We start from the raw sequence: 15,365 nt of genomic DNA, 5'->3' as shown, positions 1-15,365 counted from the left end.
GGAAATAACCAATTGTCACAGGGAGCAAGGTCTAGACTATAGGGAGGGTGAGGAACTGTCTTGATGCTCATCTTGGTCAAATAGTCTATGACAAGGATGGAGTCGTGGACTAGTGCATTGTCCTGGTAGAAATGCCATTGACCCGATTTGAAGATTATCGGCCTCTTCTGTGAAATCTCTTTTTGAACTTTTTTAAAACTTCAACATCGTATTTCTTGTTGACTGTTTGTCCAGTAGGAACCCAGTGCATGTAGATCGTGTCCATGTTGTCAAAAAAAGGGATCATCATAAGTTTCTTGGTGGATTTGCTCTGTCTGGCCTTCTTGAGTTTGGAAGTGCCAGCATGCTTCTCTTAACCTCTGGATCATAACAGTAGATCCAACTTTCATTGCAAATCACCAGAGTATCAAGAGTTGCGGGATCTGAATTGATCAGCTCAACCATCTCCCTGCTATTATGACAACAGTTTTTCTGATTTTCTCTTGAATACCCTTTGGACAAACTACGTGCAAATCTTCCGCATCTTCAATTCCTCACGAATAATTGTGTGTACAGTTCCTACACTGACATCAAACTTTGTGCACTTGTTGTCTCTACAGATACACGACAGTCCTTATCCATGAAATTCTTTATTTGGCCAATCAACTCTGGTGTTCTGACTTCCTTACTCCTCCCACACCTCTCATCATCCCTCCCAGACTCCCTGCCTTTCTTGAATCTCTTATGCCACTCAAAAACTGATGCTCGATTTCTACAAGATGGTCCAAAAGTAGTCTGAAGCATTCCATACGTTTCTGTAACATTTTTTCCAAATTTAAAACAATATTATTGCATATCGTTCTTCTAAAGTGTCCTCATGTTCAGATTGCATTTTTGAAATTCACCAGCTGTGACAGTCAAGCTTCAGTAGGGTGTATTCTAATTCCTGCTCTAGCTGTTCATTTGAAATCATAAAAATTGGTCCGTCATCTCATACTGTATTTTCAAGAGTCAACAACATTTTTAAATGCTTGTACAAAATAAGTCTAGAAACTTATTTAAGGCACCTCTTATATGTATATATAAGGATAAATATTGAGAAAGGAGGAAAGCGAAGCAAGGGGGGGACGCATCGCTATTGGCCAGTGATTTTCAGTGAATACTTAAGTTTGCCCTCTTTCCTTCCTCTTAAGAGAAATCGAACTTTCTAAAACTGGTCGCCGTACCAGTGGGGATTATGAATCGGTTTTCTAGTACCCTGTACTGATGGTGAGTAGCTGTTTTGATTATGTGAAATGACAAAATAAATATCTTTTCCTTCAGCAAGTAAAGTTGTGTTGACATTATCCTTTTCAACTCTCTATGTACAACATGTTGGGTCTGTTAGCGAGAAATAGACTACTATATTACAGAACCGCAAAGAAAGGGGACTACGGTACAACTCATGTTTTTTATTTCTCATTGTTGCAATATTTTTGACATAATTTGATTGGGTATGACCGCAAAGATTTGGACGATTATATTTATAACCAGGAGTAATAAGAATGAACCAATCAAGTACCAGAATCACTGTATAAAGTATGCTGAATCTGAATTTTTTAATCATAGTTTTTTGTCTTAACATGGAGGGGACACTACTGTTAATTTTGACTGAATCAACACTACCATTTTTTTTTTTTTTTTACCTGGAATTTTTTACAATTTGACTGGATTGATGCTGCTAATTTTTTGCTTCAGACAACTACATTTAATATTTGCTATTGGATAATTTTCTTTTCTCTACAATTGGTTTTTTGTTTTTTTGCCATCCTTTTTTGGATAATTTTCTATTACAAGAATAGCTCTCACTTAAGAGTGTTAATTTTTATGAAACCGATCAAGCAGCAAAATGGTTTTATTTATTGTAATTAAATAGACAAGTTTTCTTCAGTAACTTCAACATTATAGTTTTATATTTTTGGAAAAATTGATTTGAAGGTGTTTTCTTTTTTTTTTTTTGGCAAATGTTTTCCAAGTTAGTCTACCACCAGTTGAATTAGCTTTAAACTATATTGTATTGAATCACTGCTTGTAAGATATTACCTGTTTTACCTAGGTTGTCAGCGTACCTTGCTCTGTCGTGAAATCTTACTCCTATTTTGTTTAAATTAAAATATAAATTTTGAAAATTTCTTCTGCATGAAAACTTTTTCTCAACAAAATGTCCAAAACACATGAATTTACACTTGAACAAAGGCAAGAGATAAAAAAAAAAAGAAAAGAGAAATAATATTCAAGAAAATAATTTATTTTTTTAATCTTAGAACTTCAGTGGTTTATAGAATGTGTCAATATACACAGTGAGGGCTAGATGTAGAGAAGCTGGTCTACATCGCAGAATTGCTGTTAATAAATCTCTGTTTAGGAAGCAAAACAATGTTAAAGAATCCAGTAAAATAAGGCACATAAACACTATAATAGAGCAGTGAAATAAAGAATTTTTTTATATAACAGTAAAGGAGACAACTATGCTTTTTGTTTTTTACTGACATTTAAATTTTTCCTCTTCTTTTTTGACAGCCCAAAAAATTTACCCGCGGTTTTGTCCAGCGACTAAAAGGAAAACAAGGACGTTTCCGAGGAAATCTGTCTGGAAAACGAGTGGATTTCTCTGGCCGGACAGTAATTTCTCCTGACCCAAACATGAGGATTGACCAGGTGAACATATTATTCAACTATTTTTTTTTTCCATCTTTTTTATTATTTCACTTACCTCCCTTTAATTTATAATTCAGTTATTTTTTTTAATCAACATTTCTCTCCAATCACAATCTTTCTCTTGCACCATTCATTCATAATTAAAAGACAATTTTCTTTGTAAAACCTCAAGTCAATGATATTTGTTTCGTTTTTTGTCCATTTATATTTTTCATTATTAATAAAAAAAAAAATCCAAACCCATCAAAGAAATAATACATCTATAAAAATAAAATGAAAAAACAAAACAGTTTTTCGTGATTCAATCTCATTTTTTTGTTTGTTTCCAAATGCAAACGAGTTTTTAGTATTTGTTTCGTTTTTCAATAATTTTTAGGTTTTATTAGCTTTTGTGGCAGAGTTTTATTGGAATATAAATCTTCAGAAAATTGTCTCAAAACAATCCATTTCTTTTTTGTTTCTGCTATTTTTTTTGTTTACTTTCATTCACCCCAAACAAGACATTTTGCCACTTGGACACGAGAGGCTACTATTTGGGACTATGCTTAGGGAAAATGAACATGTTGGTTTACATTACATTTAAACTTCTGCACATAAGTACAGTCAGAGAAGTAATTAGCTGGATGAGATTTCGAAGGAAGAAACTATTAAAGTAGAAAACTTTCTAGCAATCAGGGACCTTAACGATGAAGGGGTGTGATTTTATTGCTAAGCAGGTTTGTCATGAATATGTACATCAAGGGGGCACAAGTGCAATGATTTCATCAGATCACATTCAATCAAAATACTTGTAAAACAGGCATAGTGATGTGGTAATGGGGCAAGGGTTGGAACTTAGTTGATAAAGCGGGACTCAAAAAACGTATAGGTTAAATTCAATAAACTTATGTCATTTTGACTTCTGCTTTCTGTTTAGCAGAAGTCATGTTGATGTATACCAAGGAAAAGTCTCTACTGATTAATATAAGTTCCAGTTTCCTTACAAATGTAAATTTAACAAAGTTATTTGATCTTTTTCTTCAAATTTTTTTTACTAAAATACTTTTGATGTTAAATATTTTAGATATCTATTTTATAAATACTCTATTAAATCTAGATTCAGAATTCTTTAATTTTTTTTTTTTTTAATGCAAAGTTTAATTGATAGGGACAAGCAAGGAAAACTTTCGTAAGCATCTGCAAGAGTTTCTCTATCCCTGTCAATTAAAATCAATTTTTTGGGAAACATTTTTTATGATGTATGATTTAAAAAAAAAATTTTTTTTAAGTAAAGACTACTTTGTAAATAATATTTTTTATATAAAACCATTCTGAATTAAAAAAAAAAAAAAAAAGAAAAAAACCCTTAAAAGTAAAAACTATATATGTAAAGTTTTAAAATTACTGTTTAATTACGTAAGTATTAATGAGAAGGAACTTTGCTTTGGTATACACTAGCATGACTTCTACTAAACAGAAATCAAATTATGATTTTATCTGTTATTCCTTTTCATTCTTTCAAAATTGGTTAATTAGATTTTCACAAATTTTTGCCTGACATTATATGCTCATGTATACATTAAAATGGTTTCTTCCCCATAGCATTTAAATAGTTTATCTCTTTGTAGCCTTAAAATGGTTTCTCCTCCCCACACACACACTATGGCCTTAAAATGGTTTCTAAGGTATTAGAATGACCCAAAAATGGTAATTTTCTTTCAAATATTTAAAAAATTTTGTCATTAAACTTTGCTTAAAATCTTCAAAACCTTAAGGTTACTGATTATTTATATGAAACAAGTAACCTCCAAGAGAGAACTTGGGTTGGCCCTTACGAGGACTGAAAAATGACCCTAATATTGATGCAAACTATTTTTCCAAAAATACTTTAAATGTTTTCCTGAAATCCATGAAAACTTCAATTATTGTTTATATGTTTAAGTCGTGATGATCATTGGAAAACTCTGTAACTGAAGTGTTTAATTTCACCAAAATAGTAAGAAAAAACATGTAATTTTTCACAATTGTCTAAAAAGTCTATTCAAGATCAACTAAAAATAGTGATCAATATTTGCTTATATTATTAGTTTAAGTCGAGATTGTCTGCTCTTTTAAAAACTTCTCACACATATGCATATCATAAATAGGACGATGGTGACAAGCAAGATATAGTCCCTTTTCATTAATGATTATCTCATTCTCGGATAACCTGAAAACTCTCACCTTGCTTTTTTGTCCGATTAACCATGTCTAATTATCAAGCTAAATGAACATCAGAAACAGGAAGTCAGAAGGAGCTGACAATTTTGATGATTGCCAAAATATTATTCAAAACTTAGGTAGCACACATCCATTTCTTATTCTATTTGTTGTTTGTGATTATAGTAAAAAAAACAAAAACATTTTTATGGAAATTATTTTCAGGTATCTGTTCCAATTCATGTGGCAAAGATTCTGACGTATCCAGAGCGAGTGACAAAGGCCAACAGGGCAATGCTGAAGAAAATGGTGACTAATGGTCCAGATGCTCATCCAGGGGCTAATTTTATTGAACAAAGAGGGACTAAGGTGAAAAAGTAAGGAAATTACTCATTATTTTCTTATTTCTCTCATAGAACTTGAAAAAAAAACACAAAGAACTGGTGTTTATATGATATAGTTCAGATAAAAATTGCATTTCAAATAAAAATTCTGGTGCTTCTTCATTATTAGAGTGAAATTCGAAATATTGAATTTCAAGTAAAAACAATGGTATTTATAATTGTCATGTCGCAAGAATGAACATATCCTAAATTTTGAAAGACAATAAAGTAGAAAATTAATTATAAATGAAAATAGTTTTCAAAGAAAAGTAGCGAAAGTTGAGTTTTGCTAAAAAAAAAAATTAATAAACGTTAAGAATTGTAACAAGGGAAGTAATTATTTTGTGAAAACGTTGAAAACCTTAGTTGAAAATCTTAGGCCAATTTAGCAAAAGTCAGTTTTTGCTAATTGTCTTCATTAATAATTAATTTTCTACGTTGTTTTTTGTAATTTTTGGATGTGTTCATTACTGCAATACAACAATTAAGTAGATACTATTGGTTTTACTTAAAATTTTATTTTTCAATTTTTAAATTTCGCTCTTGTAATGAAGAAGTACCTAAATTCTTTGATATACTTATATATCAGCCAAAAAACAAGTATCATCACTAAAAATTATGAAAAACTATCAATTGAATTTAAATTAAGATAAAAATCAGTTTTTTGTATTTTGCCAATTTGTCATTCGTTAAATGACATATCTATCCTTACTTTATAGGATTTCACCTTTTGTGTGTGACGTGTGTGTAACACAAATTCAAAGCGTTCTTTCAAGAAGAAGAAAAAATAGCTACATTTTTTTTTCTTGCTATTATTTTGTTTGCAGTAATATACTAGCTTATAACCAGAAAGGATTTTCTTTTTCCTTGGGAGAGGAGGGTATTGAAGAATGAGAAAAAATGTCGATTAAGTCTCGTGTGTTACATGGACATATGGCTAACTTCATGAAAATTTAATGAAAAAATGATTAACAACAGAAACTCAGGGCCTCAGTTATTTTGAAATCTATATATGTCTCAATCATGAAAATTATAATTTAACATAATTCTTTTATTTATTAGTAAAAATGAATGCCTAAAAAATAGGCAATTCTTTTGTTTTCTGACTTCAATAAATAGCCGATGTTTATAGCCTCAGCACAGACAACACAGAAAAGATCAAAATTGAAATTTTTTCTTTTTTGTAGTTTAGGGTGTCGTCAGAAAAGATATAACAATGCTAGAAAATATTTGATTTAAAATTCTGTTTTTGGTCTACTTTTCATGGAATGAGCCTATTATTATTCTATGACAAAAACTAGTAACAACTTGAGTTACCTCCCTTACACTTTTTTTATATTTGTTTCCATTTTTATCTGTTCAATAAATGCCCTTTCTCTCTCTTAAACTCCTTTTTTTAATTTCTTTTTCAATATATGTTGTGTGCCTATCCCTTCACATTTATCTTCCATGTAACAACATAAAAAAATTGGTAGGGGGATCTGTAACCTTCAGGTTTGAAAGTTCATCTCCATTTCATTTTTTTTTACTTTTTGTTGGCCACTCATATCCTTGAAAAAACGTACTGCTATGGAGAAAACTGTATGAAAATAGAAATGACTGAATTTTAAAATTTAAAGTTTTTTTTTTTTAATTATGTTAACATCAGTTCCTCAATTTATATTACATTAAAAATATTTGTTAAAAAATCTTTTTAAATTGAAAAATTCAGATTTCTGCGCTATGGCAACCGGATGAAGATGGCAAATGAATTGAGATTTGGTGATATTGTTGAACGCCACATGATTGATGGCGACATTGTTTTATTTAATCGGCAACCATCCCTTCATAAACTCAGTATCCAAGCATTTTTTGTAAGTTAATTTTTATTTTTTTTTATTTTAAACATTGCTAATGTTCTCAGTATTTTTTTGCATATTTGAGTGAATTTGTTTTTTGCTTTTCGAAAATTTGAATTTATAAAGTCATCAAATTTATTACAAAACCCTCTGAAAATCTATGGCATCAAATATTTAAAGAATGGTTTGAATACAAAGGAAGTTTTTTAATCTATTTAATTTTTACAAATAAGTAACATTTATTTATTTACTAGCAAAATATATTTTAATTCATGCAGATTTCATATTCGTTATTGATTATTATATTGTACCAAATATATAGTAGTAGCCTCTAGCTGTAGTCAGTAGGTGAGAGGTTTGGAGAGTATGGCGGATAAGACTGAGTTTCACAGCCCAATTAGTTCAACTTCTGCAGGGTTGGTTTAGCAACATGCAGTCGGGCATTGGGCGAGAATTGGGCCTTTTCTGTTGACTAATACTGGGTGTTGTTGTTGAAGTTTCTGATGCATTCTATCCATTTGTTGACAGCACTTCCTCACCATAATGATTTCGGCTGCATTATAAAAACTAATTGATGAAACCGGTCACAGATCACTAAACAATCAGCATGTCCTCTTTTTGGTGCCACTCTGGCGTCGAGAAGTGTTGTGGAGCTTCGTCGGCATCTAAGCATTGCCAGTTGTCGTAAAGAACCCACTTTTTATAACAAGTTACAACCCGGTTGAGAAACGGGTCTTTCTTGTTGTGTAAAAGAAGGGAGGATGACACTTCATAACTGCGTTTCTTTTGGTTATCGTTGAATTTGTGAGGCACCCATTTATCAAGTTTTTTTGTCGTCCCAATCTCTCAAGTAGCTGGAAATCATATGCATTATATCTAATTCAGAAGCAAGTTCTCAAACAGACGTGCATGGCTTGGCTTTGACTAAGGCTCTTAATTGATTATTGTCAACATCTGATGGGCAACCACTATGCTTATCATCTTCAAGACTCGTTGCCGCCATGAAATTTCTTAAACCACCATTGTGCTGTGCGTTCAGTAGTGGTTCCCGAGCCAAATGTTTCATTGATATCGCGAGCTGTTTCAGCAACTTTTTGGCCTAGCTTGAATTGAAATAAAAAAAATTGTGCAAATTTGTTTTTTTTCCATCTTGCATCCAACGTTCTGAAGAGAAGATTTTTAAAATGATTGTAATTTAAATGATTAGATAGAAAGAAAAACACTCTTTCAAATGATATATAAAGTAAAGATATAACGAAACTTATTTGAAATCAAAATTGTCCAACTTCAATTAATTTTTTCAAGTCGTTTAATATTAAATCTTTCTTACTTATCTCCTGATAGCTACATCGGCAGTGAATGTGGCTGGAGCACTAAATGTTTTGGTTTTGATTCTAGCTATTAGCATGCAAGTCATTTTTATTTTAATTTCGAATTTAGTACTATATATTAGGTACAATATAATATTCAATTGAAAATTGGCTCTGTAATAATAAATATGAAATCTGCATGAATTAAAATATATTTAAGCATATTTTACGACCTGGCAAGGCAAGGTGCTCCCTCCCCTTGCTAGTCTGTTATATAAAGGGAAAGTGTCTGTGCGTGTGTTTGTATGTTCACTAAAATCTTTTGTCATCTGCATCAGACAAACATGAATTGGCACCATTAGAAAGGGCAATTTCTCAAACACAGAATATTGAAAAATTGGAAAAAAAATCAATTATTTTGTGTAGAAATATTGTTTTGTTTGAGGGGGGGGGGTCAGATAAAAACCTTGTTTTCAATGCGGTTTGCAAATCGCGCATGCGCTAACCGTCATTATGTTCTTCCATTGTAAATAGCTAAATTTGCGATGTTAAAAAATCTGCATTCTTGTGGGCCCATTCATAAAAGCATTTGCTGCTAACTTGAGTTATGCGAGTTCGCGCCCATCTTTTTTTTTTTTTTTTGCTTTCGATTTAGCTTCTGTTTGATGGCACCCGAGTCCCTTTTTTTTTTTTTTTTTTTTTTTTTTTCATGATAGGGCATTTTTAATTCCAATATAACCCGAGTTGACCATTTTTTGTAGTCAGTCTTTATCTAAATCAAAGAATTCCATGAAAAAAAAATGTCTTCTTTTTGTATTATTGATTTTTTCCCCCCCTTTAATTTATTTTTGTTTTAGGCAAAAATCATGCCTCATCGTACATTTCGTTTTAACGAATGCTGTTGCGGACCTTTCAATGCAGATTTTGACGGAGATGAAATGAATTTGCATTTACCGCAAACGGAAGAAGCCAAAGCAGAAGCACTCGTGCTGATGGGCGTAAGAAACTTTCAGTCACTTTTAATTCATCTGAATTACGTGTTCATTATATTTATTTTAATATTCGTTTTGTATACTGGCATGTGTTAAATACATGTATATATGTTCTTCTTCCCGGGCAATTCATGGTAATTATGCTAATTATCTTTTGAAGTAAAGTCAGTATCTCCGCTCTAACTTTTGTGACCAAAAACTTTTTATTACAAGTTATAAACTTTCATCTATCACATAAGGCAGGTATAAGTCTGTGTTGTCATCAAAGTTCACTTTTTTTTATCCTCACCAACAAAAGCTCGTTTAGATACAGCCAATATCAACAATTTTCCTTACTCTTTAGAACTAAAACTAAATGAAAATTCAATGAAAAAAAGTTTCTTTGCTAGAATTTCCTGTCTATAAAATGCAATACAACGTGATTATTTTAATTCATCTGCTTATTAATGATCGTCATGTTTGGTTTAATGTCCTAGACGAGTCAATGCATCAACTGAGACAAAAAAAATTGCAAAATTTTGTTTTTATGGGTTTACTAGCCTGGGTGCCCGGCGTTACTTGGGTGTTTGGAGGTGTGTGTTGAGCAAAAAAAAGCTGTAGTAGGCAGGCAGGCTTGAACCTGTGACGCGAAGGTAGAAAGGAAAGTGGAGGTGTATGTAACGGTGTTGCTTGAGCAAAAAAAAATTTTAAAAATAGTAATAAGCAGGCTGAAACTCATAACGCGCCAGAAGAAAAAGAGGTGAGAAAAAACATAAACGGTCTTACTGATGTGACGTCACGGGTGGTCGAAATAATGCCTTTCATGCGATGTTGTGGAAGCGAGGGTTGAATGACTTGCAAAAAAATGTCAGTGAAAAAAAAACAACCCTTCCTGTAGAAAAGTACCCAGCTGAGGGTGAAAGAATTAATGTTTTTGGCCAATTTTTCTATATTTGTCATCCAGGTCGAGCTTCAAAATGATACCGATCTTGTGAAAATCCGTTGCCTCTGTTGAAAGTTTTAGGCAGACATGCATACATATATACATATACATTTAAACAGACAAGTGAGATTTATATTATAGATGTTAGGTTGAGTCTATTCTACATCATCATACTAAACTTGAACAAAATTTGAGTATGGGAAAGTTTCCCATTTTGTGTGAAAGATTAGCCCTGAAAACTTGGGTAAAATACAAGATTTATTAGTTTATCATGAAAACTGACAGGGCTTTAAAACATAATGGAAAATGTTCAACTTTAAAATTTAAAACTTTCCCATACTCAAATTTTTTAGTATGATGTAGAGTAAACTCAAACTAACATAAAACCATAAAAAACAAAATGTTGCAATTTTTTTGTGACTAACATATCCAGTTTACATGTTGGTATGTGTTGGATGTCAGCATGTTATCCCTCTTCCCAGACAATTCCAGATAATCCTGCTAGTTATAAAACAAAATTTTTTTTTAATATAAGTTGTACAAACAAATCTGTTTCATTGTCTATATAAGGCAAATAGATTTTTGTCCAGAAATTAAAAAGCAAAATTAAAGAAAAATCTGCATGAAGTATGCACATGTGACAAAACGGAAATATCATATTCCAAAAATCACATAAATTGATCAAATAGTTTTATTTTTATAAAAAAAAAAGCAATTTATGGAAATTTGTGAGCATTACAACATAAATCCAATAAAGTATGAATTAAGTTATCTCCCTTTGTTTTTCGAAATTTATTTTTCAAAACGGCAAGCAAAACGGTCACTCCTCAGATACTCATAAAATTTAATTTTTGTTTTAATGCCTACAAATTTCCATTAGTTAAAAATTATTTTCTTTATAAAAATAAAACTATTTGATTAAATTACATGATTTTTGGAATATATTTTCATTCTGTCACAGGTACGCACATCATACAGATTTGTCTTTATTTTTGTTTTTTAATATAGGGGCAATTCTGGACAAGAAACGGCAAATATTGGTTTGTGTTGTAAAAAAGCAAATTCTATATGATCAAGGTCTTCTCATCCTCACCTGATAATGTTGGAAGTCTAGCAAAAGAGCATTATTTTTATTTTTAAGTAATTGGTATGATTCTACTGAGGATTGAACCCCCATCTCCTGGCCAATCAACAAACACTTTTTTTTTTTTTATAGCAATTCTGCCAAGTAATATGTACAGACACTGATGAAAGTGTTTCAGCTATGGCTTTCCTAACCCTAACCGAGCATCTCTACCTCTTCTATTAAAGTTTCGCATGATCAACATTTTAATATCAATAACAAAATATTTTCAGCGTTTTTTTTCACTTGCACATTGTCACTTGCGTCCATCGGTATATAAACCAAGTGGTTCCCAACCTTTCTCATATGGTGGCACACTATTGAGTTTTTTAAATTTTATGCGGCACACCTATAAAAAAAATGAATATATTCTAATCATAAAGACCCCTCCCCCTTTTTTTTCAAAAAAAATACTAAAAAGTAAAGATCATATTAGGAAAAGATTTTATTGATATAAAGTCATATCAGGTATTCAGTATTCTTCCATAATCCAGTTTTTCCCCAGTTAAAACGTTAATTCTCAATGCATAAATATTAGATACAAAATACTTACAAAGAATATGCTAATATTCTAAACAAGAAAGATGATATAAAGCATCACAATGCTTACGAATGTTTATAAAAATTGGTGAGTCCAAAGTATCTAACAATTTTAAACAAACAATTTATTATGCATTTTTTTATTTTTTATTTTTATATTTAAACCCCAGCATTAAGTAAGTAATAATATGTGTGTGTTTATTAATACAAACAATTCCAGTCGATATGAAAACCGTTTTTCGCCTATAACAACTTGTAACTTTCATCTATAATTGGTTCATGGCACGGTAGTAATTATTCCACAGCACACTGATGTGCCGCAATGTGGTGGTTAACCACTGATTTAAACTAATATAATTTTGATTATTTCAAAAGCATTCATAGTTCCTATTTACTTTGCCTCCCCATGGGACAGTTAGACACCAGGGTCATTTTTTAACATAGAGAAAGGAATGAAAATTTTAAATTGTCTCAGTTGTTAAGGATTTCTCCTCTACTGATAGAGAACAAGAAATGGAAGTGTAGCATCGGAAGAACAGATACTACAGTTTGATCTTGGCCCAAGGACTAAAAGCATTCATAGTTATTGAGTGTGTGAATTCCAAAGCTAATTGAAGAAAATGTGAATAAATAATAAACTTATAATAGTTTATAACAATCTATATATATATATATATATATATACAGTATAATCACATTGACACAGTTGTTCTCATTAAATCACCAAAAGTTAGCAATGTTGAGCTTGGCCAGTACCAGATGGGTGACTATTTGTGAATATTAGGTGCTGTATGTAATTAGGTAAGCAGGTATACATAATAGCTCAGGAAGATGAAAGCCTCTGCCTTGCACAGTTCCAGGTCACTCTATATTCCTCTGATATATGGAGTCCCTCACCTGTGCTGAAGACAATAAATCTAGAAAGGAGGGGGAGGGGATGTTGAAAAAAAAAAAGTAGATAGAGGGAGTCTGTTGACTCTGTACATCAATCTTCTAATTATGGTGTCACAAAGAAAACACCCACTTCCAATTCTGGTGCTACCAGATCAGGCTGTCTTTTGGCTTCCTGAGACGAAATGCATCTACATTGATTTCCTGTTTTTGTTTTCTATCCTCTTTTGTAAAACTTAATTATGTTCTGCAAAAACAAAAACAGCCCCCTCCCCCACTTCCTTACTTCGCCCTGTCAGTGGGGCTTTAGAATACACCATCTGCCCCCCTGCAGAGAGTAAAAGTCCCTCAATGGGTCCACCTGTTTGCTGTGGGTAGCAACCCATGACACCTTGGAATGCGATCCTGGTGGTTGAGGGTTGCGGAGTATAGAAATGATTTCCTTCCCTTCCCAACACATCACTTTGGCCCTTACCTCGGCTAGACGAGCGGTCGGAGAGGCCCGCTCCGATCAATCGGCTGGTCATGCCTAGCCCTAAATCAGACAAACATAACAAGAAAAATTGCTCGCGCTCTCTACATTAGACAATAAACTGATTTAGTAAGCGGTGGCTGAAGGGTCAATCAACTTACTGAATACGGACGAAACATGGCTGAAAAACCAACATCCCTTCCAAAAATAAGGCTCTTGGAAGAGATGAAGGAAACACAGGTGCTGGAATCCAACAGTAAGAAGAGTATACTTCTGCTGTATCCCTGTTGTGTTGGGGCGAATGGGTTCCCCCCCCCCCCAACACTTCCCATGTAGTGCTCCAAGGTGGGTGGTGATTAACAGAAGTGAAAAATAACCTAAAATAGAAATGGAAAAAAAGAAAAAGCCTCCCAAAAGATATCACGTGGAAATATCGGATATTTCCAGCTCAGAGGAAGAACTACAAAATATCACCCAAAGCAGTTAAGAATTTAAGAAATGGAACAATTCTAGTAGAAGTGAATAAAAAAAGATGCCAATATCCTTCTAAAAATGGAAAAATTTCATAATAAAAAGATCAAAGCATGTCCCCACGGTAAAATGAATTGATCAAAGGGTGTTATAAGAAGCAAAGAACTATCATACTGTTCAATTGACGAAATAAAAACTGAACTAAAATCCCAAGGACTAACAGACATAAAAAGATTATCCATTAAAAAAAATGGAAACTCAGTTTTATCTAACACCTATATAATAACGTTTAACACACCAAAGGCCTCAAAAGAAATAAAAATTGGTTATGCAATTGTAAAAGTTGAACTATTTATACCAAACCCCCTTAGATGTCAAAAATGCCAAAAATTCGGACATCATGATGATGTATGCTACAATCAACCGGTATGTGGCAAATGTAACCAAAGAAACCCAGACCACAATTCAAACGAGTGCAAACTGGAGAAGACCACCCAGCCTACGCAAGGAGCTGTGACATATGAAAAAAAAAGAAATTGTAACAGAAAAATAAATTATATATCATTCCCCGAAGCAAGGAAAATTATAGACAGATATATGATTGAGAAAAGTTATGCACAAATTACCAAAAAGGAAATTACAGAAAAAAAATAGAAATACAATATACTCGTTGAAAAATTAAGAAAACTCTGACCAAACAACTGGCAAAAATTCATAACTGAAATAAAACCAATAATTAGATACCACAAAAACGAACACATACCCTGAAATAAACTAAAAACAAAGAAAAGAAAAACCAGTTAAAAAAGCAACACCAAATCAAATAGAAATAGAATCTGCACAAATCCCTAACACATCCAGAATCAAAGAATTACCAATACAAGAAAGAATTAACAAAAAAGAGAACGAAACAAAGCAAGAACTAAAACCCTCTTACAGAACATCACGATCACAAACAAAAACAAATAAAAGCCCTAGCTCACGATTCAAAGATAAAGACAAACAAAAAAACACTGTGCCTCCAGGACTTGAAAGCCAGGAAGTCATGGAGATCGAGGAATCCAACAGCCCAAAACAAGAGAAAGAAAATATAAATCATGGCTAACAAAATCCTACAATGGAACAGAAGAGGATTAAAAATTAATATCGAAGAAATACAAATACTCATCAAATCCCTATGTCCTGCAATAATTTGCCTACAAGAAACACACTTAAAAGGAAATGACAAAATCAACATAAAACACTACTCAATATACAACCACATAAACAAATTATCATGCAAAGCCACTGGTGGATCATCAATACTGATAAACGAAAACATTCCACACAGCACAGTGAAAACCTAAAAACAAATATGCAAGCTGTTGCAATAACTGCAACACTACACAAAACGGTAACCCTGTGTTCACTCTATATACCACGAAATGAAGCAATAAATGAAATAGAATTAAACAATATAATCAAACAACTACCTAAACCATTTTTACTGCTGGGAGACTTCAATAGTCACAATGCATGGTGGGGCAGTAAAAAAAACAACAAAAGAGGCCAAATCATAGAAAAAAATAA

At 32.3% G+C, this 15,365-nt stretch overlaps 1 protein-coding gene across 1 annotated transcript in view; it reads left to right on the top strand.

Moving 5' to 3' along the window:
• The window catches only part of LOC145293102 (DNA-directed RNA polymerase III subunit RPC1-like), a 106,161-nt gene that overhangs the window by 29,681 nt on the left and 61,115 nt on the right, over positions 1-15,365 (top strand). Inside the window, exons 10-13 of the mRNA XM_080139478.1 lie at positions 2,539-2,676; positions 5,080-5,231; positions 6,949-7,090; positions 9,243-9,383. Of these exons, the coding sequence (XP_079995604.1) occupies positions 2,539-2,676; positions 5,080-5,231; positions 6,949-7,090; positions 9,243-9,383 (573 nt within the window). The remainder of the gene's footprint in view (positions 1-2,538; positions 2,677-5,079; positions 5,232-6,948; positions 7,091-9,242; positions 9,384-15,365) is intronic.

The sequence above is a fragment of the Euprymna scolopes genome, chromosome 14 (genome assembly GCF_053919585.1).
Source record: "Euprymna scolopes isolate OS-2025 chromosome 14, ASM5391958v1, whole genome shotgun sequence".
Classification (NCBI taxonomy): domain Eukaryota; kingdom Metazoa; phylum Mollusca; class Cephalopoda; order Sepiida; family Sepiolidae; genus Euprymna; species Euprymna scolopes.
The sequence above is the reverse complement of the archived record's forward strand: the minus strand, read 5'-3'. Positions and strand labels throughout refer to the sequence as shown.